General features: G+C 44.7%; 6 protein-coding genes across 12 annotated transcripts in view; 4 read left to right on the top strand and 2 right to left on the bottom strand.

Annotated features, from left to right (window-relative positions):
• Nucleotides 1–300: 300 nt before the first annotated feature.
• On the top strand, nt 301–5407 carry LOC135429983 (uncharacterized oxidoreductase YjmC). 2 transcript variants are annotated; one of them, XM_064684521.1, is made up of 3 exons: nt 301–533; nt 4006–4958; nt 5035–5407. In XM_064684521.1, exons 1-3 carry the CDS (start codon nt 347–349, stop codon nt 5191–5193), a joined length of 1299 nt encoding a protein of 432 aa, XP_064540591.1. In that variant the 5' UTR covers nt 301–346; the 3' UTR covers nt 5194–5407. The 2 variants fall into 2 exon arrangements, with proteins under 2 accessions (XP_064540591.1, XP_064540581.1); XM_064684511.1 differs by lacking the exon at nt 301–533 and adding an exon at nt 1996–2172.
• Nucleotides 5408–6148: 741 nt separating this feature from the next.
• Nucleotides 6149–8367, bottom strand: LOC135429970 (dynein regulatory complex subunit 2). Its single transcript, XM_064684481.1, has 3 exons — nt 8111–8367; nt 7148–8023; nt 6149–7086 (listed from the first exon to the last, which is right to left on the bottom strand). The coding sequence occupies exons 1-3, from the start codon at nt 8288–8290 to the stop codon at nt 6529–6531; spliced, it is 1614 nt and encodes a 537-aa protein (XP_064540551.1). The 5' UTR covers nt 8291–8367; the 3' UTR covers nt 6149–6528.
• Nucleotides 8368–8796: 429 nt separating this feature from the next.
• LOC135429918 (uncharacterized) lies at nt 8797–14216 on the top strand. 6 transcript variants are annotated; one of them, XM_064684419.1, is made up of 10 exons: nt 8797–9095; nt 10175–10289; nt 10444–10524; nt 10602–10780; nt 10954–11319; nt 12159–12415; nt 12474–12696; nt 12926–13336; nt 13578–13712; nt 13772–14216. In XM_064684419.1, exons 1-10 carry the CDS (start codon nt 9007–9009, stop codon nt 13974–13976), a joined length of 2061 nt encoding a protein of 686 aa, XP_064540489.1. In that variant the 5' UTR covers nt 8797–9006; the 3' UTR covers nt 13977–14216. The 6 variants fall into 6 exon arrangements, with proteins under 6 accessions (XP_064540489.1, XP_064540482.1, XP_064540498.1 ...); XM_064684412.1 differs by having other exon boundaries at nt 10360–10524; XM_064684428.1 differs by lacking the exon at nt 10444–10524.
• On the bottom strand, nt 14112–14860 carry Trmt112 (tRNA methyltransferase subunit 11-2). Its single transcript, XM_064684570.1, has 3 exons — nt 14674–14860; nt 14509–14610; nt 14112–14440 (listed from the first exon to the last, which is right to left on the bottom strand). The coding sequence occupies exons 1-3, from the start codon at nt 14749–14751 to the stop codon at nt 14246–14248; spliced, it is 375 nt and encodes a 124-aa protein (XP_064540640.1). The 5' UTR covers nt 14752–14860; the 3' UTR covers nt 14112–14245.
• A 65-nt stretch (nt 14861–14925) lies between these two features.
• Nucleotides 14926–17134, top strand: Ilk (integrin linked kinase). Its single transcript, XM_064684496.1, has 6 exons — nt 14926–15053; nt 15113–15208; nt 15516–15681; nt 15742–16143; nt 16209–16352; nt 16417–17134. The coding sequence occupies exons 2-6, from the start codon at nt 15120–15122 to the stop codon at nt 16975–16977; spliced, it is 1362 nt and encodes a 453-aa protein (XP_064540566.1). The 5' UTR covers nt 14926–15053; nt 15113–15119; the 3' UTR covers nt 16978–17134.
• Nucleotides 17135–18327: 1193 nt separating this feature from the next.
• The window catches only part of LOC135429956 (ecdysone-induced protein 78C-like), a 50325-nt gene continuing 43047 nt past the window's right edge, over nt 18328–25605 (top strand). Inside the window, exons 1-2 of the mRNA XM_064684464.1 lie at nt 18328–18865; nt 21729–21958. Of these exons, the coding sequence (XP_064540534.1) occupies nt 18783–18865; nt 21729–21958 (313 nt within the window). The 5' untranslated portion in view covers nt 18328–18782. The remainder of the gene's footprint in view (nt 18866–21728; nt 21959–25605) is intronic.

Genomic DNA, 25605 nt, shown 5'->3' with positions numbered 1-25605 from the left:
AACAGACGCTGCTAAGAGAATAACTAAAAAGTGCAAGGCAAAAGGCAAACAACTTGAGAGCAACAGCAGAAGCCGCAGCAGCCGCCGCAGCAACAGCCGCAGCAGCAGAGACGGCAGCGTCGACGTCGACGTCAGCTGTTTTGGTTATTGTGCGGCCCCCCTTACCCGCGTGCGTTACGTAGCCGCTGATTTGATCTCCTTGTTGTTGTTGTCTTACGTGTTTTCTTTTTACGTTGCCTTAACTAGTTTCTGTTTTGGGTATTTGTTCTTGTTGTTGTGTATTTGTGTATTCGTGTTGTTGTTGTTTGTTTTTAGCACTTTAGAACTTTTTGCCATATTCGCCGCAATGACATCGTTGACATTGTGCTGCTCGCGTCGTGCGGTCGCTGCCAACGCCTACGTCAACGCCAATTGGCGGTTTATTCAAACACTTCAAAGGCGCCAACAACAACAATTACAATTACAACAGCAATGTAGGCGTTTGAGCGCAGCTGCAACAACAACAGCGCCAAAAACCAATGCAAATAACAGCGGTAAGCGGCGACTTTATTATGCTAATTACGCGTGCAATTGTTTATTATCTATGCGTTATGATTTATATGCCTATCTCTGGCTTCCTTCTCTTCAACCACTGACAGCGACTTGGCAACTCTGTTTGGCATTTCGAAAGCTGTCAGCTGTTTTTTATAGCCTCGCAACGAATCTTACGTATTTCAACTTATATGTACGTACATATATAATTGTTTAATGCCACCCACGCGCGGTCTACAAAATTTTGCATATTAGTCACATATGTATAGATTTATAATTAAAACAAATATTTTTATTGTTTTTGGCAAATCAGCTGCCGAATCCGCAAAACGCAACAAGTGGCAGCTGTTTACACATAAAAACATTTTTAATTTTCTAATAAAAAAAGGGGGCGTGCTTTTAATTAGTAAAACGTTGTTTCTGCGCTGACTTGTATCGAAATTAATTTGGTGATAACTCTTAATAGTTGAGCGTTGTTGTCTAGAGGGGAATTATTTGTGATAAGTAATATTTTTTTGTCAGGGCTGCAAAAAAATTGTGTGTGGTTCGGCTTACGGCTCGAACCGGTTCCCCGACTTAGTTCGGTTCGTGAAGCTGGTTTTTCACATCTTTGAACCCTGGTTTTGATTTTAACTTTAGTTTTTAAACATTTTAATAAGACAATTTAATTTATTACAAATAATTTACAACTGCCCGTTGTACTGAAAATATTACAAACCGTAAATATTTTCATATACAAAATGCGGGCTATATTTTAGCGGGTGTACGAAAAATATATATAGTTCTTTCATATAGCATAATGAAGTTTGTGATTGTTGGGTTTGTTTAAGCAACATCTATTTTTCGAACTATGAAATTGTTATTCAATACAATGGGAGAGATTTCAGATAAGTATTGTCAAAATAGATTTAAAACTGAAAGACCAAAAACTTGTTAACTAAACTCTTGATTCTGATCGAGAACATATGCATAATTATCATAGAAATTAACAAACTTAAGATATCTAGTCATTCATTTAGCTTAGGTTAAATTAATGATGATTGGGTTCTGTTAATTTCTTGACTAAACTAGAGAGAAAAAAAAAACACTTGAAGCACTTATCGAGCTGGGAAAACCCATTTTACCAAATGAAATGTATAAATAAATGAATATATAAATTACAGACATACAAGTTAAAAAAGTCAAACGGGTTTCGGATACTCGAATCGTTTATTTATTGCGGCGTCGTTGGGTCTTGTGTTCGGTTCCCAGTCATTGCTCCAATTCGAAGCATTACTAATGACAATTTGATTGCCTAATTGAAAGCGCATTAAACACTCGCAACACTTTTGTGCGGTGCTCCAAAACCCGTTCAGCTACAATTAACATCCGATCAATTTCCTAAACAAATCGAAACAGGCGCTGACAAATGGGGTACAGCAATACCCATTAATATTTATTTATATGTGTATTTATTTTTTTTTTATTTATACTCTAAAAAATGTCGTTTATTTATTCAAAATTCCAAGTGCAGCATTTGTAATCTTTGATGCCATCAAATTAAGCAGCGGCATCTGAATGAAAATCAGTGTTGCAAAACACTTGAATACCTAGCCATGGCGACGATAAGGAGGCCCCTTAACATCAGGCTGATTAGATTAGGTTTGTAAGGTTATCGGCGTTATACATATACATATATGTTGCCAGTTGCTTTACTTCTTCGTATTTATATGACATCGAACAAATTTCGCTTTCATTGTCTGAGGCTTATCTTTGCAAGTGGGCGTGGCACTTGTAAAGAGCTTAACAACACTTGAACCCATGGAGAGGAGTGGAAAAAGTAAATAATCCGCGGTAAACAAAACTGTTGTCGTACATTTCCGTAATTATAGCCACACAATTAATCAATGGACGGGCGTTGGGCACAACCCATCCATCCATCAGTCCAACGCAGTCCAACAGCTCATAATTAATTCATCCATGAGCTGAAGCGAGTGAAGCGTGGGCTCCATTCAGCTGGATATCAATTGAAGTTCAAGGTCATTAACGACAAACGCTCGAGAAACATATTCAGCTCGCGCGTCCCACACACGCATCGGACTCGAAAATTCAAAATAAAACTGGAAATCGAAATCAGCTACGACTACACTCGCACACATAAGTCTACATACATACAGACATAGGAATTATAAATTTAACTACATATACATATGCATATGTATTTAGACGTGCTGCGAGCCCCCTTTGGCGTAGACAAGTAGTAGGGGGTAAATAATTAGTCGGCTGGCCGACTAGTCAATACTCTTTCAAACTATTAGTGCTGTGTGTGGGTAGTGTTCTCTCGACTTATCTGATATATAAATGTATATACCGAATTTATATAAATATACGTACTGATATGCATAAGTCAGATAGGTCGAGATATCACCACCTTTTACATATCTAAATACATATATGTATGTATATAAATTACATATCGAAAGATATATATTTATATATATGTATATATCGTTTTAAGGCTTGGCTGATTTTTTCAATTTTCTTTTTATATTTTATATTTCATATTAAAAAAACTGCTTTATTTTACTATTATTTTATTTGCTTTCAACAATATTTTCGAATTATTTCTTTTCAACAATATTTTCGAATACACATAAGTTTCCTATTTAAATAGTGTTTAGTTTTAGATTAAAATGTGGCTGTTTTTTTAGTAATAGCTCGTTTCAATTTCTGTTTCATGTTACAAAGAAAGTATTACTCCCATCTGATCTGGGCAGACAAAATCTTTGCTCAGATAATTTTTGCTATTGCTTAGGTTAACTCTGAGAGCGATTTTTAAGTGACATAAGAAAAAGCTAGTCTTTTTTTACTACTCATATACAGTCTATCAATGTGTTACACATTATGTGACAAAACTCTCTAACCCATTTCCAGTTTAAAAAAAATACAAAAACAATTTAATTAAACACGTCGCACCGCGTCGTATCCCGGACTGAACCATTGGCATACAATATAAATCGACGTACACACACACACACACACACACACACATATATATATATATATATATTGGCTGACTGAATGGGCTGATAAGTATTTCTAAGCACGCTCCCGCTCTGCCTCTCTTTCCCTCTCCCTCTCTCTCTCCCTCTCTCTCACTCATGCAAATATGATATGAGGAATTTCGGGCTTTGCAAAAAAAAAACAAAAACAAATAGAGTCTACAATAAACATTGCTGCCACCCCCTCTCCCTCCCCCTCTCGCGCTCGCTCTCCCTCTCTCTTTCTGCTGTTTCTAACTGAAGTGGGTTCTCTAGAGATCTAGCGCTATGTGTTGGTGAGAATTTGCTAGATTAATTGGACTTATGCCACCTAGGGCAGCTCCAGGCAGAAACAGTCACATAGTCGCCGCGTAACTGGCCGCACATAGGAACTCCTTCGACTTGTAACTGGGGCAACTTTATTGTTATTTGATTTTTCTACTGGTTTTTATAGAACTTGGCATCTTATCGCGAAGCATGTCGTCGAGCTCGTGTCCCAATCTGGTCGCTGTTGAGGAGTCGCGCCGCTTCATGATCGACTGCTTCAAGGCCGTGAAGGTGCCGGAGGCGCATGCGCGTGCCCAGGCCGATCTTCTGGTGGCGGCCGATTATCGTGGCCACTTTAGCCACGGCATGAATCGTCTCGAGATGTATATCAATGACCTGGCCATTAATTCGACAAACGGCGCGGCCGATCCGAAGGTGCTGAAGGAAACCCCGGCAACGGCCTGGGTGGATGGCTGCAATGGCCTGGGCGCTGTCGTTGGCAATTTCTGCATGGATTTGGCCATCAAGAAGGCCAAAACCGTGGGCGTTGGCTGGGTCTGTAGCCGGGGCTCCAATCATTACGGCATGGCCGGCTGGTATGCCTTGAGAGCGATGGAAAACGGTCTGGTGGGCATGTCCATGACAAACACATCGCCATTGATGGCGCCCACCGGCGCCAAGGAGTCGGCGCTGGGCACCAATCCGCTCTCGCTGGGCGCCCCAGCTGGCGACAGCGATCACTTTCTGCTGGACATGGCCACCACCGCGGTGGCTGTGGGGAAAATCGAGATCCAGAATCGGAAGGGCGCACCGCTGCCCGACGGCTGGGCCCAGGATCCCGATGGCAAGGTGACCAACGATGCCCAATTGGCATTTGCCACCGGCTGCCTGCTGCCGCTCGGAGGCACCGAGCTAACCTCCGGCTACAAGGGCTACGGCCTGGGCGCCATGGTCGACATATTGTCGGGCGTCATGTCCGGCGCCAAGTACTCGACGCAGGTGCGCAAATGGACGCACACGGGCGCCAACACAGCCGCCGATTTGGGACAGCTTTTCGTTGCCATCGATCCCAATTGCTTTGCGCCCGATTTCGAGGAGCGCATGCAAGACTTTAACTCGCGTCTGCGAGGCGCCAAGCCGGTAAGTCTGACCAGCGCTGCTTGGTGGAGGACAGCTCCCGGCTAACATTCTCATCTCTTCTCCCCCATCCCCATAGACCGATCCCAAGAAGCCCGTGCTGCTGGCCGGCGACAAGGAGACGAAGAACATGAAGGCCGTCGACGATGCCGGCGGCATCCAGTATCTGGAGAACCAGCTGAAGACCTGCGCGTCCCTGGCCGAGAGGCTCAAGATCAAGCCGCTGAGCTTCAAGTGAGAAGGAGACGGAATCATATCTAGAAAAACGAACACATATGCCATAAACTAAAGCTGCTTTTGCATTTTTCTTGACCAAAGGATTTGATTAGTGCCTAAGTCGAGAACAGTTAACGTTTACAGACTATACTAGACTCTTTGATATATACAAATATATATATTATGATATTATATTCTGCAGAGCTAATAAAAATAGACTTGAATTATGTTTGTTATTTATGATATATATTTTTTTATATTAGATAATGTAGTTATTCAAAGCTGAAAAGTGACTTAACTAGACTTTTGAATTACATTTCCACTCTTATTTCACTTGACAAATATTCACTCGTTTAGTTTCTTTTGTATTTCTCTAGATTCAATTTGAGAACAGTTAACGATACACACTCCCGACTCTTTGATAATATATATTATAATATTGGGTTACTTAGGGCTAATAAATAGCTGTTGGCTTGACTTTTGAATTACATTTCACTCTTATTTCACGGTAAGATTATTCAAACGTCAATAACCTTTAGATTTGATTAGTGCTTAAATTGAGAACAGTTAACGATATATTCTGTAGACTCTTCGATAATATGTATTATGGTATTGACATTTCCACTCTTATTTCACTTGACAAATATTCACTCGTTTAGTTGCTTTTGCATTTCTCTAGATTCCATTTGAGAACAGTTAAAGATATACACTCCCGACTCTTTGATATTTTATAATGCTATATTATAATATTGGGTTACTTAGGGCTAATAAATAGCTGTTAGCTTGACTTTTGAATTACATTTCCACTCTTATTTCACGGTAAGATTATTCAAACGTCAATAACCTTTACATTTGATTAGTGCTTAAATTGAGAACAGTTAACGATATATTCTGTAGACTCTTTGATAATATGTATTATGGTATTGAGTTATTCAAGGCTAATATGACATTTCCACTCTTATTTCACTTGACAAATATTCACTCGTTCAGTTTCTTTTGTATTTCTCTAGATTCCATTTGAGAACAGTTAACGATATACACTCCCGACTCTTTGATATTTTATAATGATATATTATAATATTGGGTTACTTAGGGCTAATAAATAGCTGTTGGCTTGACTTTTGAATTACATTTCCACTCTTATTCCACGTTACACTCGTAATTCAATCGCCTTTAGATTCGATTGGTTCCTAAGTTGACAACAGTTAACGATAAGTTCTCTAGACTCTTTGATAATATATATTATGATATTGGGTTATTCAAGGCGAATGAATCGCTGTTAATTAGACTTGAATTACATTTCCACTCTTATTCCACGCAACGAACATTCACTCAGCTCGCTCAGCGAGCCTTTAGTCTAATCGTTCTTGTTTTTGGGCGGTTCAAGGTTACATTTGCTGCCGCACAGCATCTTAATGGTGTTCACCGCCTGCCTCTGGGCATCCTTGCCGGCAGTTGCCGATCCCTTGGCGACGCGCAGCTTGAAGAAGCGGCATTGGGTATCGAAGAGCAGCGGCACCTTCTCCAGGCAGGGCTTCACGTGCATGGCAGAGCGCAGCTCCTCGGCATTTTCGGTCTTGCTCATCGACTTGATGAAGTCGATGTGTCGCTGATTCTCCTCGGTTAGCTGGCGCTTCTCCTCCAGCAGCAGTATGTTCTGTGCCTGGGCCACGGCCTGTTGGCGCCAAAAGTTCTTCAGCCCGTTGCTGAGCATGACCAGATCCTCCTCGGTGAGATCGACGTGCTTCTTGATGTCCAGCGTTTGCAGCACAAACTGATCATCAACGGGGCCCACATCGATGGGCTCAATTATCTCGCCGCCCACCACGATCTTCTCGGACTCCGTTTGCAGCTTCCGGCACGTGATGGACAAGGCGAGCAGCAGCTCGCCGCTCTTCACGATCTTCTCGAATTTCTAGCAAGCAAGGCTGATGAAGGCGTATGTTTAGACTTTAGGGGAGGAGGAGGAACTGTACCTTGGTCAACTCGTAGCACTCGGTGCTGAGTATGCGCAGCTTCTCGTGCGTGGTTATGCGATCCGAGTGCATCCGATCCTCGATCTTCTTGCGCACATTCGAAAAGTACTCGAACTCGAGCCGCAGATCGTTGATGGTCCCACTGTTCTCCGTCTCGATGCGCAGCGACTCGTTCTGAATGTCGCTCAGCAGGCTGCCGTACTTGGCCTCCTCTATGTTCAGTTTCTTGCTCTCCTCGACAAACGCCTGCTGGCGCTCGGTCAGCGAACGGATGCGCTCGTACTTGTGGGCATCCAGCTCGGTGCTGTGCAGGGCATCCACGAATTCGTTGAGCTGGCGCTGCATTTCGTTCATTTTGGCGACGACCTGGTCGCGTATGTTGAAGCGACGCTCGATCTCCTGGTTAACTTTGTCGTCGCGCTGCTCCAAATAGATCTGATAGTCCTCCTTGAGCTGGTCGCGCGTGAACAGATTGGAGGCATGGATTATGTTCTCGCTATTCGAATGCATCGCCTCCACTTCCTCGGTGCGCAGATGCACCTCGTCGTAGAACTCCTTGAGCAGATCCTCCGCCTGCTGCTCGTACATGCGCTTATTGCCGTCCAGCATCGCCTGATAGCATTCGCCAATGTGATCGATCAGCTCCACGGTGCGTCCAAAGCTGCGCGCATGCTGCTCGTTCGTCTGGGCCATATCCTCGATCAGCATTTTGATGCTATCGTTCTTATTCTCCAATATGCGCTCGGCACGTTCGCCCCACGTGATTATCTCGTTGCGCAGCTCAACTATTTTGATCTGCTCAGCAATCGCGTTCCATTCCTCCATGCCGCGCAAATCCATGCGCTTGCCCAGCTCCAGCTCCGTCTCCAGATCATGCTGCGGCCAAACCGATTCGAATAATTAGAAATGTTCACTCTCTCTCTCTCTCTCTCTCAAGAGAGAGCGAGATAGAGCTCTACTTACGCGCATGACCAGCTTCTGATCGGCGATTTTCTGCAGGCGCCTTGCCTCTTTGCGCGCCGCCTTTTTCTGCGCCTTGGTCGGTTTGTGTGGCTTGGCCGCCTCCGCCGCTTCCTCGAGCGCATCTTCCAGATACGTTTCCGTAATACGCGTTATGCGTATTTCCGGCTGGACAATCGACATTTTGTTTTGAGTTTAAAAAATATTTTCTAATAATAAAAGTATTTCAATTGTTTCTCTCTCTCTCTCTCTCTCTCTGTCTCTGTTTGACTGTACCGAAAGCTTGCCTATGCCGGGCTGCAGGTGACAGGCAAGGCAAAGCTCACTGCGGGCCGTTACACATGTTCGACGTTTGCCAACACTGCCAAGCACGAACTGGAGCTGGGCGCCAAACGTAAAGCTCGCTCCCGCGCAGCATCTCCGGAGCAGCTGAGCCGCAACATTTGCGCCAGCCAAGTTAGTAGACGTCGAAAGCTGGCCAAGCGCGGTCGTTTCGTTAGCAGCAGCAGCAGCAAGGACTACAAGGACCATAAACAAGCCACTCTCTAACGGCACGTCGTTCCTTCTGTGTGTGTGCGCGCGCGTGTGTGTGTTTGTGTATGCGTGTTTTGCTTTTTTTTTCCCGGCTGCGCCTTGTAAACAAAAATAACTTTGCTTGTTGTGTCTGTGTGCCGCTGAGTGTGTGTGTGTGTGCGCGCTTGTGTGTGTTTGTGTGCGTCGCCCTGGTGGTGGCTAACAACCCCCAGCAACTACAAAGCTCGAGTGGCAAGGGCAGATCCAGCAAAGTTTTCGGGGTTGCAGACAGTTGGCAAACAAGCTGCGAATATACGTTTAAATACCCATAAATATAAAACGAATATAAATTTAAAAACAATATCCAAAAATATTGCGACGCAAAGATGAGCGATGCAGGCGCAACCGCACCCAATGGCTATCAGAAGCTGCCGCCCGGCTGGGACTGCAAATACGATCAGACGACGGGCAACTGGTAAGCAGCTAGCTAAAAAAAACCTCATAAATATTTATGCATGCAATGCAAAAAAAAAAATATAAGCAGCATACCGAGCGTTGAAATGTTGTTGCATGTCTGGGCAAGATGGAATGGCTGAGCGGGTGGGTGGGGGGTGTCGTTTTCTAACACTGTACAGTTTGCACTCCGAGTTTACAATGTAAGCGGCAAATTTTCGTTGCATGCTTTTAGGCGGCATTTATTAAAGCTACGCGAGTGAATGCCATGGCGGGTTGATTGCTTTGAGCTCGTTAAATGTATAGAGTCCTTAAATAGCACGACATTTTAAGAGGCGTATAGAACATTAGCGTTTAAATGTACAGCGTTTCTATAGCTAGCGCTTAAAAAGTTTTCTTTTTGCAAGCTCTGTTAAAAACTGGCTGCATAAAATTTCACAGCATGCTTTCAGGCGGCACCTTTAATTGTGCTATGCAAATGTGAAGTCATGAACTATATATGTATAGAGTCTTTAAATAGCACGACATTTTAAGAGGCGTATAGTACCTTAGCGTATAAATGTACAGCGTTTCTATAGCTAGCGCTTAAAAAGTTTACTTTTCGCAAGTTCAGTTAAAAACGGGCCTACAATTTCACAGCATACTTTCAGGCGGCAACTTTAATTGTGCTATGCAAATGTGGAGTCATGAATTGCTATTCATTATGCTAAAGACAACACTTGAGCACAAAGCAGCCGCCGGGGCAATTGGCCTAATTTTCCGCCCAAGCTCCATGTTTCCAGCAGCTACTTGTGTCTCCTTCAGATATGTTGCCCTGTGCAATTAAGCAGCGACTGTCATACGTTGGAATTGAAGTGGCCACTTGGCTGGAGACGAGACGCCACAGCAGCAATCACGGCCCACAGATTGGCTGTCAAATGTGAGCTGCCTTCTGCCTTTTGGCAGCTACTTGGCACGTGTCGCTGTTTAAGGGCACCCTTTACCTGAGCCCATTTCCCGAATGTGTGCCAAGAAAATCACCACCAGACGGACGGACAGACAAACGGCTCCAGAAATCAACCCCTTGCCACGGCCTGACTGTCATTTATTATGCAATTCCAGCTATTACATAAACTATCTGACCAAGGCCATGCAGCTGGAGGATCCGCGCACAGGACGCAACAGCTACAAGCAACTGCAGAACGAACGCTGCTCCACGGAGTCCATACCGCTGCAGGTGAGTCTCGGCTGTAGCCGTTATCAGCAAGAGGACTCTAATCAGCCGTCCATCCCTCCCATCCGTCCAGCACATGGCACAGAGCTCACATCACAGTTCACCCTATCACGTTGTCCATCCCAGCAATAATCTGACCGCTGTGCGTGCCTTCCAGGAGCGCGAACGCGGCCAGCAGCCCGCATTGCACAATCTATCGACCAGTCCGCTGCTCTCCGCATCCTCGCGCGCCCAACTGGTAGGTCGATATCCAGCTAAAGCTCGCAATTGTTGATGTGTTTTTTTTTTTGTTTCCAAATGATCTCTGGTTCGCAGGAAATGTCCTCGCCGCTGCCCCTTCAGCGCGGCCGCTTGCCCTCGAACATGTCGCGCCGCTCCACCATCCAGGAGACATCGTTCAGCCATCAGAGCGAGACCCAAGCAGCGGTGGTCACCAAGATACAGAACATGTTTCCCACCGCCGATGAGAATCACATACGCTTGCTACTGAAACGGTGAGAGATGCCTTACATTTTGTTTTCTCCAGTTGTTTATTTGAGCTCTTTAACCCCCTTTGGCTAATGCTCTGTAAATATGTATCTCTATCTTTTCACACACGCTGCCGCCGCTTGTTGCACCCACTCACCTGCTTACTAACCCACCCTTAACCCTCCCCCCCGCTACACAGCTACTATAATCGCGAGGCGGTCGTGATCAGCGCCTTGCAGGTGGAGAAGCATCCGGTTACGATGCCCGGTCCGTTTGTGACGCCGCCCGCCCAGCGGCATTTGTTCCACAGCAATTCCGCTTTCTATATGACACCACCGGCGCGTCGCCCGGACATGGGCGCTAGCCGGATAACCGTTACGTCGCGCACGGCCAGTCCCCTGCCCGGCGGCCGTTTCGGTAGTCTCATGAGCATGCAAAGCGGCCCCGGACAGAACATAGCCGCAGCAGCAGCAGCAGCCGGCATTATGCCGCCGCCCGCCCTGCACGGCTCGCCGCAGTGGCGCAGCTCGCCCAAGCCGCACTCGTCGCCCAAAATGAAATTGAGGTGCTTTTTGTTTATTCAGATCAAAGATCAGACTTGCCAGCCAATTAGCTAATGGAAATCGACAATTTTTATTTGGTCGTCGGTTATTTGTTGCCATTCGATGGGGCCTTTTGTGTTGGTCGGCCTTTTCTGTTAACATTTACAGTTATGTTATTGTCATCTGTTAAGCTTCATCTGTTAGCTGTTATGCTAAGGTGAAACTGTTAACGACAAGTCTATATATTTTCTTTATCAATCACATGTTAATTGACATGTTAATCGATTTTATTTAGTTACCGAATCAATTATTCCCTTTTCTTAAATTAAGTTTACATCTGTTTTGTTAACTTAACGTCATTCTTTTAACGTCACTCTGCTAACGTTATCTGTTAATTGACATGTTAATGGATTTTAATAATTTACCGATTCGCAAAATGTTGTTTATATTTTCATTTGTTAGTGTTAAACGTCACTCTGTTTATTTGAAATGTTAATTGACATGTTAATTTTACAGATTCTTAAATTTAGGGGTTTTTTTTTTGTTAAGTTAACATAAATCTGGTAACAACAATGGTAATTGATACGTCAATGGATTTTATTAATTTATTTTACTTCACTTTCTGTTCATCAAACCTTAATTCATTTGTTAAGGTGTTTTCTTATGTTCGTGCTCATATTTTCTGTTATGTTAACGTCACTCTGTTAACGTCACATGTTAATGGATTTTATTTCACTAACTAAGCAGATGTTTTCTTTTCAAAGCTCGGACTTTTGTATTTTGCAAGCTGGCTTCTCTTAAGCATAAAGCACTAAAGCTTGTTATTCGTGCAGCCTTTAAGTCCGGTTTTATTTGCCCCTAGATACATGAAGAACATATTCCCCAAGGCGGATGAAATGCTGCTGCTTGACATCCTGGCCAATGCGGACAACAATGTGCAGTTCGCCTCGGAGAAGCTGATCTCGCTGGGCTATGCGAAGCGCGACATGCAACAGCCGCACAGGCCCAACAATCGGCCGCCGCACCTGGACGGGGATCAGCTGAAGTCGGGCAACGAGCACGGCGTGCAGCACATACCGCTGCGACCCAAGGAGTACACCGCCGAGCAGAAGACAGACTGTGAGCGGCAGTTCTTGAGTTCCTTTCCAAATCGCTTACGCTTTCCTTTCCTTTACAGTGGAGGCGTTGTTCAAGCAGCGGTATCCACAGATAGCCGAGCGCATTATTTTGATGGCCCTGGAGTCGGTCAACTATGCGGAGGATCGGGCCACCCAAATACTGCAAATTGTGCAGGACGAGGACGAGCAGCGCAACCAGAAGCACGCCCTGGCCAAGTCCAGTGCAACGGACAGCGCTCTGACGCTGCCGGTGGACCAGGTGGATGCGGCTGCCACACACAGGTGCGTACGGACAGGTCAGGCCAGGTTGCAACTTAGTTGCTGTTGCGGCACACGCTCACCTCTTCGCCACGGTGCTCCTCTTCGCCTTTGCTGCTGTTGCTTTATCCGTTTTGTTAATCGATTGCCTATTTTCTCTGTAAAACTTTGTTGCTGCCTCACACACACACACACACACACACACACACACACTTGCTTAACTGCCCTCATTATCATCGCCTTTGAAGAGCAGCCGCTGCAGCAGCAAGACTCACAAGCTGCATCGCCATTTGCCATCCATCAATGTCATCACACCCACCGCGGCCACCACACAGATCATCCTCAGCCATTCGCCCACGCCGGAGCATGCCAACGAGTCGGAGCCGGAGCCGGAGCCGGAGCCGAAGGCAGCATCCTCAAACATTTCCGGGGCATCCACGCACTCATATGCCTCACCTGCACAGTCACCCTATGAGCGCCTGACCACCAAAAATATGCTCGCGCATTCCACTTGCGGCAACAACAACAACAACAACAATATCAGCAGCAACAACTACGGCAGCTATTCCTCGTATACGACATCCATGGGCTCCTCAACCGCCTCGGCCAGCTCCATAGCGAAGGCATTTGAAAGTCGCGCGCGCACCAAAACCGATTCACTGAAGTATGCCCGTTACCGTTACCGTTATCGTTAACAGTTAACCGTTATTTATGTACAGTTGCGCATGCTTTGAAAAGTCCGTTAGAGAGAACTTTGCTGCACGTTGTCAGCTTTTTCATTTCCTCTTTTTTTTTGTTTTTCTTTTGGGCATGCGAAACATTTTTCATTTACCTGGAAGTGCATATATGTGTCTATGTAAATCGGAGCGATTTTTTTTTTATAAAACTCCTTTTGTTTCTCGCAGACAGCGGCAGCACTCGGCGCAGCTGGACAATGCGCACAGTTTGGATGCCGGCGAGTTCCAGTCGCTCATCGCACGGATGGCCACGCTGGGACCCAATTCGCAGCTAGCCAAAGGCGCCGACGAGAAGCTGTTGCTGTAAGTTAAACCCACATTGTGCCGGGAATGAATATTTCATAAATTGCCAACACACGCAGCGCTGATTACGTCACCTGGAACGGTCCGAACACGACGCTCAGCCAAAAGCAGGCGGCACAAGGCGCCGATCCGGGCTTGCTGGCCGGCGAACGTGGCTATAAGCCGGCCGGAAGGAATGCGGACCTGTGCAAGGGCGCCAAAAAGGAGCTGGCCAAGGGCAGCATCTATGCGCAGGGCAAGAGCGCCAACATCAAATGCAACTAGGCAAAGGCAATAAAGGCAGCCAGATCAGCAGATCCTCAAGCGTGCCAAAACCCGGACTTCACTTTTTATATGTCGTCTAACAATTTGCTCTCAATGTGTTCCCGTATATATGCATATTCAAAAAGCACACACATATTCCATCCAAAATCCAATTATTTATTGTTTTTGTTTTTTGGTCGTACTTACAACTTTTCTATGAACAAACTTTGCAGCTTGAAATACATGAATATTTAAAACTAACTTATGCAGAGATTAAATGTAAGTTTTGGCTAAACTTCGTCCTCGTTAAGCAGCATGTTGGGAATGCCATCGGCAATGGGAAAGATGCGTCCCGTTTCGGGGCACTCCAGCTGACCCTCGAGCACATCGATTTCGAACAGCAAATGATGCAGTTTCTGCAGCAGCTGCTCATCCTCGGCTATGTTCTCCGGCTGGGCAGCGGGTATATCTTCGGCCAGTTCCGCCTGGTAAATAAATTAAGATGTTAGCATGGAATTTCTTTCTGGATATTAATATTGCGTTTTTCACTCACCACCTGGGCGGCGCCATAGACGGCTGACCAGTCCAGCTTGGGCAGCAGTCGTTCTATGAAGACCGGATTGAATTCGCTCTCGATCACATCCTTTTTGTTAATCTGGTTAAATGTTTTAAAAGTCAATGTCTTGAAACAATCAATAAAAGTTAAAGCGCAGCTTACCGTCAGCTTTAGTGGATAGCCAACCTTGACGCCCTTGATGGCCATTGAGGTTAGAAAATTATATGTGCTTAGTTTCATGGTGTATCCTTAGAATTATATATATTTAATAACAATACTATGTTTCATTTAAATAAAAACAAATGCGGTATGGGAAATGCACGTTTTCAGCATTCACTTGGCAGCGCGGGCGCAACAGCTGTTAATTTGCTGCCGTACGTTGGTCACACTGTCAAAAGTATCGATAGCCTGCTATCGCCGTTCACAACAGTTGAGCGATATGTTTAGTCGCTGCCTGCAAAATGATGTGACCAGTCGGCAGCACAACACAAGAGCAAGAGCAACAACTGCTGCAATTTTACGGGTTTCCAACGTTTATAAATGTAATTAAAGTGCAATTTGTGGTCGAAACATTGTTAAAGTATATAATAAACATTTGTAGTGCAGATATGGAGGACATTTTCCACTGGTGCCGCGAGGGCAACTCAATTCAAGTGCGCCTCTGGCTGGATGAGACCGAGCATGACATGAATTTGGGGTAAAGAAAAGTTGAAACGCCTTCAAATCACGACAAATTGTTGATAATACGCCCAAGACCAACTGGTTTATGTGTAAATATATATAATTGTGAGCGATTTGCTATATTTGAAGAACACATTGCCCATAAACCAATTGGGACGGAAAGTGTCGTCGCAGTGACGTCATGATTTATTCTTGTGTTGTTGTGTAAACAACCTGCACCCATACAAACGAAACTTATGCTTGCGTGCGTGCGTGTGTGTGTGTGCGTCACTCTCTCTCTCTCTCTCTCTCTCTCTCTCTCTCTCTCTCTCTCTCTCTCGCAGCGATGATCATGGCTTCAGCCCGTTGCACTGGGTCGCCAAGGAGGGGCATGCCAAGCTTGTGGAGACACTGCTGCAACGCGGCGCCCGCGTGAATGCCACCAACATGGGCGATGACATTCCCCTGCATCTGGCCGCCGCCCACGGGCATCGCGATGTTGTGCAAATGGTGAGTATTGCACATTTATTGATGTACATTGAAATACCCTACAAAATGTTTCACTTGCAGTTGCTGCGTGAACGCTCGGATGTGAATGCTGTGAATGAGCATGGCAACACACCGCTGCACTATGCCTGCTTCTGGGGCTACGACATGATATGCGAGGATCTGTTGAGCGCCGGCGCGTTGGTGAGCATTGCCAACAAGGATGGGCACACGCCCATCGACAAGGCCAAGCCCAGTCTGGGCAAGCGCATACAGGATCTGGCCGAGAAGAATGGCCAGGAGATGAAGGTCATCAGTTTCAAGGAGCAGGGCTGGCTGGGCATGAAAACGCGCTCACGAGACGCCACCTTGTCGCGCTTCAAGGGCATCAGCATGGGCGACTTGGACTTGCACACGAAGATTTCGGTGACGCCCTCCGGCGAAACGTGGCGCGGACGCTGGCAAAAGAACGATGTCATAGCCAAGGTATGTGGAATGCAGCTTATCAGCTTATCAAAATGTATTAACTGCTGTTTTGATTTGCCCGACAGATTCTTGTCGTGCGGCAGTGCACGTCGCGCATCTCGCGTGACTTTAACGAGGAGTTCCCCAAGCTGCGCATTTTCTCGCATCCCAACATTTTGCCCATCATTGGCGCCTGCAACTCGCCGCCCAATTTGGTGGTCATTAGTCAGGTACGTGTTGATTACTAGCCACCGCCTGGACTCCAATCTCAAATCTCTCAATCTCCATTTGCAGTTTATGCCACGCTCATCGCTGTTCAATCTGCTGCACGGCGCATCGGGCGTTGTGGTGGACACCAGCCAGGCCGTGAGGTTCGCCTTGGATATTGCACGCGGCATGGCCTATTTGCACTCGCTGGAACGGATTATACCCACATATCATCTGAATAGTCATCATGTCATGATCGACGATGATCTGACGGCGCGCATTAATATGGGCGATGCCAAGTTTTCGTTCCAGGAGAAGGGTCGCATCTATCAGCCCGCATGGATGTCGCCCGAGGCGCTGCAGCGAAAGCCAGCCGATCGCAACTGGGAGGCGTCCGATATGTGGAGCTTTGCAGTCATCATCTGGGAGCTGACCACACGTGAGGTGCCCTTCGCCGAATGGTCGCCCATGGAGTGCGGCATGAAGATTGCGCTCGAGGGACTGCGCGTCAAAATACCACCCGGCACCTCGTCGCACATGGCCAAGCTCATATCGATATGCATGAACGAGGATCCCGGCAAGCGGCCCAAATTCGATATGGTTGTGCCCATACTGGAGAAGATGAACTCCAGCGCAGTCAAAAATTAGTCAAAATCGAAATTTTACAAAGCCAATATGTGCCTGTTTACAAAAAGTGTGTAGCTAACAACGAAACGGAAAACGTTGAAAAGTGGAGCGAAAGGATGTGCTCGTAGGATGTGTTTTGCCAACTAATTATACTATACTTTGTGTTTATTTACTGAGACTTAACCGAATCTAACCGACACCGCAAGTGCCTAAAATCTGCAGTATATTTACGCCATTTTGAAAATTTCGACAGGTAAAGCTTTTAAGTTTACATTTTTCTACTCTCTCCCTCTCCTCTCTTTCTTTCTCACTGTGTAGTCTTTATGTTTCCTGTCCTGTTCATGTTTTGTTCTTATGAATTTTGACAATGTTTAGACGGTGCTCGATTTTGTATTTGTTTTAGGTTGAAATATACATACATTAACAGTTAAGCTTTTAAAGTACGTATTTATACAGCATATATATTTGTTACTAATGATTAAACGAAATTTGTGTACCTATAAACAAAATTGGAATTCGTTGTATGCTGTGCCAAGCATTCTATGGGCAAGCTCTCTGCAGCTTTTACCGCTAAAAAGCAAAACAACGAAAGCTGCCTTCGCGTGTGTGTGTATGTGTGTGCGTGAGTGTGTGTGTGTGTTTGTGTGTGGTGGTGGGTAGTCAGCGTGAGCAAAACGGCCCTGACCTGATTTCTATTATGTGCACGCCATGCTGCAGCGCGTGGGCAGAGCAGCAGCAGAGTAATGCAGCGAGAGAGATAAAACGAGAGAGAGAGAGAGAGAGCCGGCGTAAGCGCGCAGCTGTGAGAATGTAAACTTTTCCGAATTATGCACATGTGCGTGCATTTATAAAATATTACATTTGAATATTTAAATTAATAATGAAATGAATCAATACCAATTTAAAATATGACCACACTTTTTTCTTAGTGCAGCAATTTCTACTGTGCGAGGTTGTAATTTGCCGCTCTCTCTTTCTCTCACTCTCTCTCTCTCTCTCTTCGCCTTGTCGGCTTGACTACGGCTCTCTGTTTATGTTTTTGCGGCACCGTTATATATTTGCAGCTGCTGCTGACGCTGCCGTAGCGGCTGCTGTTGCTGTTGTTGTTGCGGCGAGCTTAAACCATGTGATTGTTTTGCTGGCTCGCTCTTCGTTCAACGGCATATCCTGTGCCTGTGCATTGGCCTGTGTGCATGTGTGTGTGTGTGTGTGTGCCGCTGCAGCTTTAAAAACTTTTGCTGCATTTTGTTGTCGTCGTCATCATCGTTGCCGTCGCAGTCGCTGTCGCTGTCGTCGTGCTTTTCGGCCCAGAGGCTGGTCGCTCGGTCTCCAAACGGCAGCAACGGGCAACGCTGCAGTGTCCAAAAGCCGATTTACAGTTTTATATGCCAGTTATGAGTGCAACCAACAAACAGCGCCGCATTTCCGCAATGGCGAATCCCTCGCATGGACAAAGTGTGCTGTAAAACGAGTGAATTTGCAATATTTCAACTAGCCCATAATTCAAATAGGAAAAGGGAAAAGTAAAGAATAAATAAAAAAAAAAGCTAACGGATGTGTCAAGCTATCCAGAAAAATACCAAAAAACAATTCGCTTGAGAAAATTGAAATCGCCGCAGTGAAAGTGCAAGGAAAAAATTGCATGGCATCTTTTAGGCGCAGAGCATAAAAGTTTCCGGCCGACAATTGGATCTTTGTGTTTATTTTTTCGGTTTTGTTGTTGTTGTTGTTGTGTTTGGACCCCTCGGCGCACAGACAGCAGCTGTTTAAATGTATTTTAGTGCTTGCAACCAACAGCGGCCAGCCCCCTTGAGGGCCGGCAATCCATGGAGTATTCAAACTCAAAGTGTTTGAATCATAACGAGCCACAACAACAACAACAGCAGCAGCAACACGAGCCACAAGCCAGGCAAGTGTTTAAATATATATATACTACTTATGTATGTTAGTGTGTGCCCTCATTTTTATGGCCACACCTGAGCCTTTTTTTTTTTTTTTAATTAACAAAACAATTGCCCAGGCACGAACGCGGCAGCAGTCACGAGCCTTTTGTGTCGCGCTTTGTGTTCACATAATTTCAAAGTTTTCAGCATCCAGGAGCTGCTGCCGCTGCTCCCGCTGCAGTTGCTCCACATCATTCATTTGGCGAGTGACGAGTGAGCCACTAACCTACTTCCTGCCCCGTCGCCGCACACAAAAGCCGCAGCGCAACTAACGCTCTGTGGCTATTGTTGTTGCAGCTGTCGTTGCCGTAGCCGCTGCTGCTGCTGCTGCTGCTTTGTTTGCCGGCACGCCACGCCCACGCCTAGCTGGGTGTTGATGTGTTGATGACATGGACCAAGTGGCAGCAGGAGACGACGACGACGACGACGACGACGCATCAAATAAACGATGCCAGGCCGCATAATAAATGATGAGATTTTTGCCCAGCTCGATTCTATGGCCTGCGCCTTTGGCCCTTACCCGGGCCTATGCATAAATCAAAAGTTCAATTTTGCACATTTCAGCAGAGAAATACACACAATACACACACACACACACACACACAGAGGCAGAGGAAAAGCTGGGCAGATGACAAAGCGGGTTCTTGGCAGAAACTAAAACGCCACATGGGCAAATAATTCACTTTCTGCTTTCGAGCAGCGCATCGAAAAGCGAAAATATTGTGACAACAGCAACAACAACAACAACAACTGCAACAACAACAACTGCAACAACAAGAACAACAATCTCTGCTCTGAGTGCTTGTTGGGATGCTGCACTTGTGTGAAGTGCATAACAACGTGGAAATATTGTAAAAGCAAACTACACGACAGACAACTTACAACAAGCGGCACGAACAGTCAGCGGGTTGCAGGGTCTTGTGGCAGAGACATGCCAAATGCCTCGGCTACAAAGCAAAATGCAATAAAGCTCAACGGAGGCATATAGCACATCAAACGTGGTGCATGCCACATAGCGGGCATTGGGGCATCTGCCAGAGCTTGCAACGTCTACGTCCTGCGAGATGGCCATGCAAAGCGTGCATATTGATTTTTAAAGTGCCGCGCCGCAAACCAAAGTTGACCAAGTGCCACATCTACCTCGAGAGACTTCAATTTAAAAGACCACAAAACAAAATATTACTCTCAACATTTAAAGAAAATGTTATTTGGCAAACATAAAAAGGAAACAAAACATTAAAAAAATGTTGTTGAGAAAACTTTAAAGGAAACAGACCCAGCCCCAATATTAAAAATATTTTATTAAGAAAAGTTGAAAGGCGACTTTATTTATAAATAATATATTCGACTTTTTATAAAGGAGTTTCGCAAGTGAAATTAAAATTTGTCTCTAGTCCGACTCGAATCAAGGCTCAAAATCAATTTCCTGCTTTTAGGTTCGTTTTTTGAAGCTGGTTTTCACATGCTTCGAACTTGGTTTTCTATAGAAATTCGAAGTTTTTATAAATCAGTTTTATTCATTTAATTTAATTTTGATTCAAATCTTCAACTAAATTAAAATCTACAAGAAGAGAATAGTTTGTAAAATTTATGAAAATGTTTATCTACAGCCAAAACAAACGTCTACAAAATGTATTTAGATAAATGCAATGTTTGGGACTCAAATTTTAAATATTTGCTAACTTTTAAGTTGCGGCTTATGGCAAAATATAAATGGGAATTCTTACGAAAATGTTTCATAAATCATAAATCATATAAAAATTAATTTGAATTCTTAAAAAATCTTTATAAATAATTATACCTAATATACAAATGCCTTTTAAATTATAAATCACAAAGCATTTGTAAGAATTCCAATTTATTCTATATATTTTAAGAAATTTTTGTACTGTCCACGCTTAAAGTTACAGGGTATTTGTAAGTCGGCATTTGGCCATGTTCACGTATTTGCAATGGCTGCTGTCGGTTGCAAAGGATGCCGCAAAGCAAGTGTGGCTTGTGGGGCAGCCTAGGGTTGCCAAGTGCGGCAATGGCGGCGACTGCAGTGCGCACTTTTACTCAAAGAACGAACCACAGTGCGTATACGTAATGCGAGTGTGCATTAAGTTAGACTTAATATTGCGTATACGCAATGTGCGTTGGGTGAGACTTGGGAGAGCAAAAAATAGATATACCAATTTAAATTAAAAATAACTAAAATAAAATCAATGAAAATTAAGTTAACTAAAGTTAAACAAATCAACTTTAGTTGTGCAAACATTTCTTAAGGCTAATTCATTTAGCTTGAAGCCATAAATAGATTCAAATAATGCCTCTTAAATGGCAAAACCTTATACTTTATTGAAACTATCGATCAAAGTGGCCCGTTGCACTCGCGCTCGATATTCAATAAATTCTGTGTCGGACTTCGAGTAAAATGGCCAATTACGTGCAATAACGAGCCCAGAACTATGCCAGTCCATGGAGATTGTGGGCCTGGCTGGCCGGGCGGGCTCCCAGTCAGGGGTTGCTTTCGACTGGAGCAGCTTGTTGGCCTGCCCTGCCACGCCCCGTCCTGCTCCGCCCTGCCGCATGAATGGCCATTTTTCCAATCAATTACGTGGCTTTGCGCGTACATGTCAATTAGGTGGGCGGGATGGGGCTGGGGCAGGGGTGGGAGCGGCGGCGGCGGGTTGTAAGTGACTTGTGTTGTGAGACAATTGGCAAACGTTAATCATATTAAATTTTTAGCTAGGTCAGCGCATTTAATTGCGCTTAAGTATTGGCATTCAATTTAATTTGCCATTGAATATTTTATTCTATAAATAAGTTAAGCTTTTCCTTTCCCAGGCTAATCGTTCTCGGCAGCTATTTTCGAGGCACTGACACGCCCACAACAAACGAAGCGACAGCGAGTGCAACTGCAACTGCAACTGCAACTGCAATTTTGGGCAGTCAACGTTGCCCCAATACGCCACCCACAACGCCCAGCAGCCCGTTGCGAGATCCACCCCAAAGTCCATCGGACGGACACACCTCTTCGCTGAGCTCGCATTCCGGTTCCAGTGACATCTTGTTGGGTGAGTACCAAAATGATTTGCTTTTCATATTATTATAATACTCAAGTCTAAGGAAAATACCCTTTCTTTTGAATGTCGCGAGTACTGTGTCACATTATAGATATTCCCAAAAGCTTGGTATAATTTACAAACTATCTGAAGCCTTGACAAATGGGGCTGATGGATGACATAATTTTTGCAGAAGTGTTCTGTAATACACCTAATTATTATCTCACTCCCTCTTACTTTTTCTTTTATTACTCTTTGTCTTCTCTGTCAACAGCTCTCACTCTCTCCCCCGCTCTTCTACTCTCTCATATGCAGTCCAACTAAGTCACATTTACATAAGTCCTCTCTAGCTGTCATACTTTAAAAGTATTTATATTTTGAAGCATTAGGTGAATTCATGAGAATTACATAGAAAGGCGATTTACAAAAAAATAATGGGAGAGAAACTGAGAGGCAGGCAGTGAAAGGTAGAGAGTGAGAGAGAGAGCGGGAGATAGAGAGAGGGAGAGAGATGGAGACAGAGACAGATATAGATATAGAGACAGAGAGAGAAAGAGAGTGTTGCTACAGCAAATCTTCATATCGAGTTACCTCGACGAGAGTTCTCTGACTTGATTTACTTTTGAAAAAAGCGTTAAAGGCTCGGCAACCAATACACCCTGCTTCTTAGCACGTTTTGTACAGGGCGTTCAAAACGTTTGTTACACTTTGCTTAAATATCTTCTGGGCTATTTTTTTTTACCGCGCTCCGGCTCTGTTATTTATAGCTGCCCGGTTTTTCTCGCGAAACAGATCATGACCCAGGAAAGCAACGACAACAACAACAACAACAACAGCGGCAGCACATAAAATCGCAACATTTTATTGAGGCTGCTGACATTCAGGCAAACATTGCACATGCCTCTGGCCGACACCCGGCCCCAGCCGGCGGCTGTTGCCACAGCGCCCACTGACATAGCTCGACCCAAAATGTCGTTTGTGTGTTGGGCTTTGTGTTTGAGTTCGGGTTTCGGTTGCGGGCTCGATGCCATTGCCAGAAAAGCAGCCGCTGCTGCAGTCGGTCGCTTTGGCTAACACACACACACACAGAGAGAAGTGTTAGCCAGAAATGCCGCAGGCAACAATCTGTGCCCCCAGGCTCATGTGGCAGCTGCTGTTGTTTCGTCGTTGTGCGGCATCGTGTGTGACATTTATATAGAGATTTCCATGCCACGGTAAATTCTGGCACAAACTGCGGGCGGTTGCTGCTGCCTTAGATTGTTATCCTCCGAGGATCTTTGGGGCACGTTCGTGTTGCACAGCTGCTGAGATAAGTGACTCTTAAATGGGTAATGTCTTCAGTTGCAGATATTAGCAACTGTTAAGTGAATAAAAAACAAATATCGAATTCGATTTGATAACTGTTGAGAAAGTTCTAACATTCCTTTCTAAGCGAATTGCCCAAAAGTATGCTATAAATTCGATTTCTTAGTTAAACAATAAAAGTTTATTTTTAGCCGAAATTTGAAGCTTATTTTAGACAAAGGCCCATAGAAACTTTTTACTTCAAGTCATGCAGACAAAAATAAAGCTACAATTAAAATTTTAAAATATAATAAATTATGAATTCAAAGAAATATTTCAATATGCAGTTCATTAAAAAAAAATAATAATAAAAAATGTATTGATTTCATGTTTAGAAAGAAAAATATACTCAACTTTAGGCACATTTTATTGCAAGATAATGAAAAAGAAATAATTTCGTTTATTTGCCAATTAAAACACTTTGTTAACTGTTAATTACTTTCACTGTCAACAGTTCTAATCAAACAGCTTTAATTCCGATCAAACATTAATGAGAGCCCACTCCCAACTTTAGAGGGTAATTCCTGTTAATTCAGCTGAAAACTCATTACGTCAAGTGATAATTTCGCCTGCTTTGGAACTTGTTTACAGCTTTCTAAGCTATCATATCAGCCCAGCCCCAAGCAGCAACAACAAGCGCTAACTAGCCGCCAGAGGAAGAGCAACAACAACAACAACAACAACAGCAACAAGAGCAAAAACAGAAGCTAGAAAAAAATGCGCAAAGTAAACAAGAATTCAAGAATCTAGCAGCAGGGGCATAATAATGAGCAAATAAATAAAACTAAACGCATTTGCGCCACTTTGTTGTTGCTGCCGCTGCCGCCGCTGCTGCTGCCCGTGACGTTGCTCAAGTCATTGAACTTAGAGACAAGCGAATAAAAACGCAAAAAAATGAGTAACAGCAGCGGCTGCGACGCGTTGATAAGTGAAATGCAATGGGCGCACGCCAGCAACTGGGCATGGTCATATTGGCATAGGCAATGGGCACAGCAATAACAACAACAACAACAACAGCAGCAACAGGCCACGTGGTAGCGGCAACGAGGGCAAGCAGCCAGCAAATAACTCTCACTCAAGGCACACACACACACACACACGCTTGCTCTCTTGCACGCTCTCGCTGACACGCACACACTCACAGCGATTACACAATCTTCGCCTGCAGCAGCAGCAGCAGCAGCTGCGCCAGCGAGCGGCATTTTCATTTTTCTCTTCCTGGTGCGTCGACGTCGACGTCAACGTCGCGTGTCTTATGGCGTCGTCACTCGCATGTGTGTGTGTGTGTTTGCGCAGATCAGGTTTTATCAGGCAAATGCAATCGAACATTTGTTGGGGGCGGCGGGCGGGCGTTCGCTTTGCTTCGGCTATGCGAACCATTACGTCGCCCGCCTTCTTCGCCTTCTTCGCCTCGTTGACTTTTCGCTTTCGATCCTCGATGTTTGCTGTTTCTTGTTATTTACAGTTTCTGCTGCTTTCGCTGCCGTTGGAAAAATAGCAAACCAGCCGCAGTTGCGGCCGCTGTCGCTGTCGCCGTCGCCGTCGACGTTTGCCGCACGCTGATCATTGACTTTCGTTGCTTCTCTTTTGTGCCAGGCATTCGTCATGGAAAATGTGTGAGGCGGTTGCGCCATGGCGACCGTTGCGAAATGTGGAAAATTGTGCGCATAGAGCACTTGGGTGATTTTTCAATCTTTTCCTTTGCCCTTTGCGGCAGCAGCGATTTGATGTGTGCGTGAAGGAGGCAGCTAGCAAAACTGAAGGGACAGCCAGATCGGGGAGTGCGATTGGAAAATATATGTAAATATTATACGATCCGATTGGCTTTGATGGTACCGACTATAATAGACAGACGTCCTGCTGTAGATCATTTAGATCATTTAAGAAATGTTTTTTAGTGTGTTTTAAATAATTTATATTATTATTTACTTATATTATTGCGAATATTTTAAGACCTGTTTTTCTTTCAAATCTTAAAATATCGTGTTAAATTAATTATATACAAGAATCTGGCTTTGCTCTAGTTAAACAAGTTTTTCTAATGAGCTTAATTTTATTATTAACATACATACATATGCATGCATGCACTTCCAGTATACATACGACATCCAAAAACCCACTCATTCCCAGCTGTTTCTTTCTCTCTCTCTCTCTCTGTCTTTGTAAAAGTTCTTTCCGCTATGTTGCGGGCGTCATGAATACCTCTTTTTTTTGCCAGCACAGCTCGAAATCTTTGGCACCAAAACTAGTTTGGCACTTTCTACTAGCAACAACAACAACAGCGACAACAACAACATGGAGTGCAACTTTTTACT

The sequence above is a fragment of the Drosophila montana genome, unplaced genomic scaffold, assembly GCF_035044405.1.
Source record: "Drosophila montana isolate Dmon_TW-CO22-7 unplaced genomic scaffold, ASM3504440v1 contig_1417_1, whole genome shotgun sequence".
Lineage (NCBI taxonomy): Eukaryota > Metazoa > Arthropoda > Insecta > Diptera > Drosophilidae > Drosophila > Drosophila montana.
This window is presented reverse-complemented; position numbering and strand designations above follow the sequence as displayed.

What these genes read in the sequence shown, in the direction of transcription:
- LOC135429983 (XM_064684521.1), top strand. Translation starts at nt 347, where the DNA reads ATGACATCGTTGACATTGTGCTGCTCGCGTCGTGCGGTCGCTGCCAAC. An exon ending in AACCAATGCAAATAACAGCG is followed by an intron (nt 534 to 4,005) that starts GTAAGCGGCGAC and finishes TGGTTTTTATAG; the next exon opens with AACTTGGCATCTTATCGCGA. An exon ending in GTCTGCGAGGCGCCAAGCCG is followed by an intron (nt 4,959 to 5,034) that starts GTAAGTCTGACC and finishes CCATCCCCATAG; the next exon opens with ACCGATCCCAAGAAGCCCGT.
- LOC135429970 (XM_064684481.1), bottom strand. Translation starts at nt 8,290, where the DNA reads ATGTCGATTGTCCAGCCGGAAATACGCATAACGCGTATTACGGAAACG. An exon ending in ATCAGAAGCTGGTCATGCGC is followed by an intron (nt 8,024 to 8,110) that starts GTAAGTAGAGCT and finishes GTTTGGCCGCAG; the next exon opens with CATGATCTGGAGACGGAGCT. An exon ending in AGTGCTACGAGTTGACCAAG is followed by an intron (nt 7,087 to 7,147) that starts GTACAGTTCCTC and finishes CTTGCTTGCTAG; the next exon opens with AAATTCGAGAAGATCGTGAA.
- LOC135429918 (XM_064684412.1), top strand. Translation starts at nt 9,007, where the DNA reads ATGAGCGATGCAGGCGCAACCGCACCCAATGGCTATCAGAAGCTGCCG. An exon ending in CATCCTCGCGCGCCCAACTG is followed by an intron (nt 10,525 to 10,601) that starts GTAGGTCGATAT and finishes TCTGGTTCGCAG; the next exon opens with GAAATGTCCTCGCCGCTGCC. An exon ending in ACCAAAACCGATTCACTGAA is followed by an intron (nt 13,337 to 13,577) that starts GTATGCCCGTTA and finishes TGTTTCTCGCAG; the next exon opens with ACAGCGGCAGCACTCGGCGC.
- Trmt112 (XM_064684570.1), bottom strand. Translation starts at nt 14,751, where the DNA reads ATGAAACTAAGCACATATAATTTTCTAACCTCAATGGCCATCAAGGGC. An exon ending in GCTATCCACTAAAGCTGACG is followed by an intron (nt 14,611 to 14,673) that starts GTAAGCTGCGCT and finishes ACATTTAACCAG; the next exon opens with ATTAACAAAAAGGATGTGAT. An exon ending in TCTATGGCGCCGCCCAGGTG is followed by an intron (nt 14,441 to 14,508) that starts GTGAGTGAAAAA and finishes TTTATTTACCAG; the next exon opens with GCGGAACTGGCCGAAGATAT.
- Ilk (XM_064684496.1), top strand. Translation starts at nt 15,120, where the DNA reads ATGGAGGACATTTTCCACTGGTGCCGCGAGGGCAACTCAATTCAAGTG. An exon ending in GAGCATGACATGAATTTGGG is followed by an intron (nt 15,209 to 15,515) that starts GTAAAGAAAAGT and finishes TCTCTCTCGCAG; the next exon opens with CGATGATCATGGCTTCAGCC. An exon ending in ATTTGGTGGTCATTAGTCAG is followed by an intron (nt 16,353 to 16,416) that starts GTACGTGTTGAT and finishes CTCCATTTGCAG; the next exon opens with TTTATGCCACGCTCATCGCT.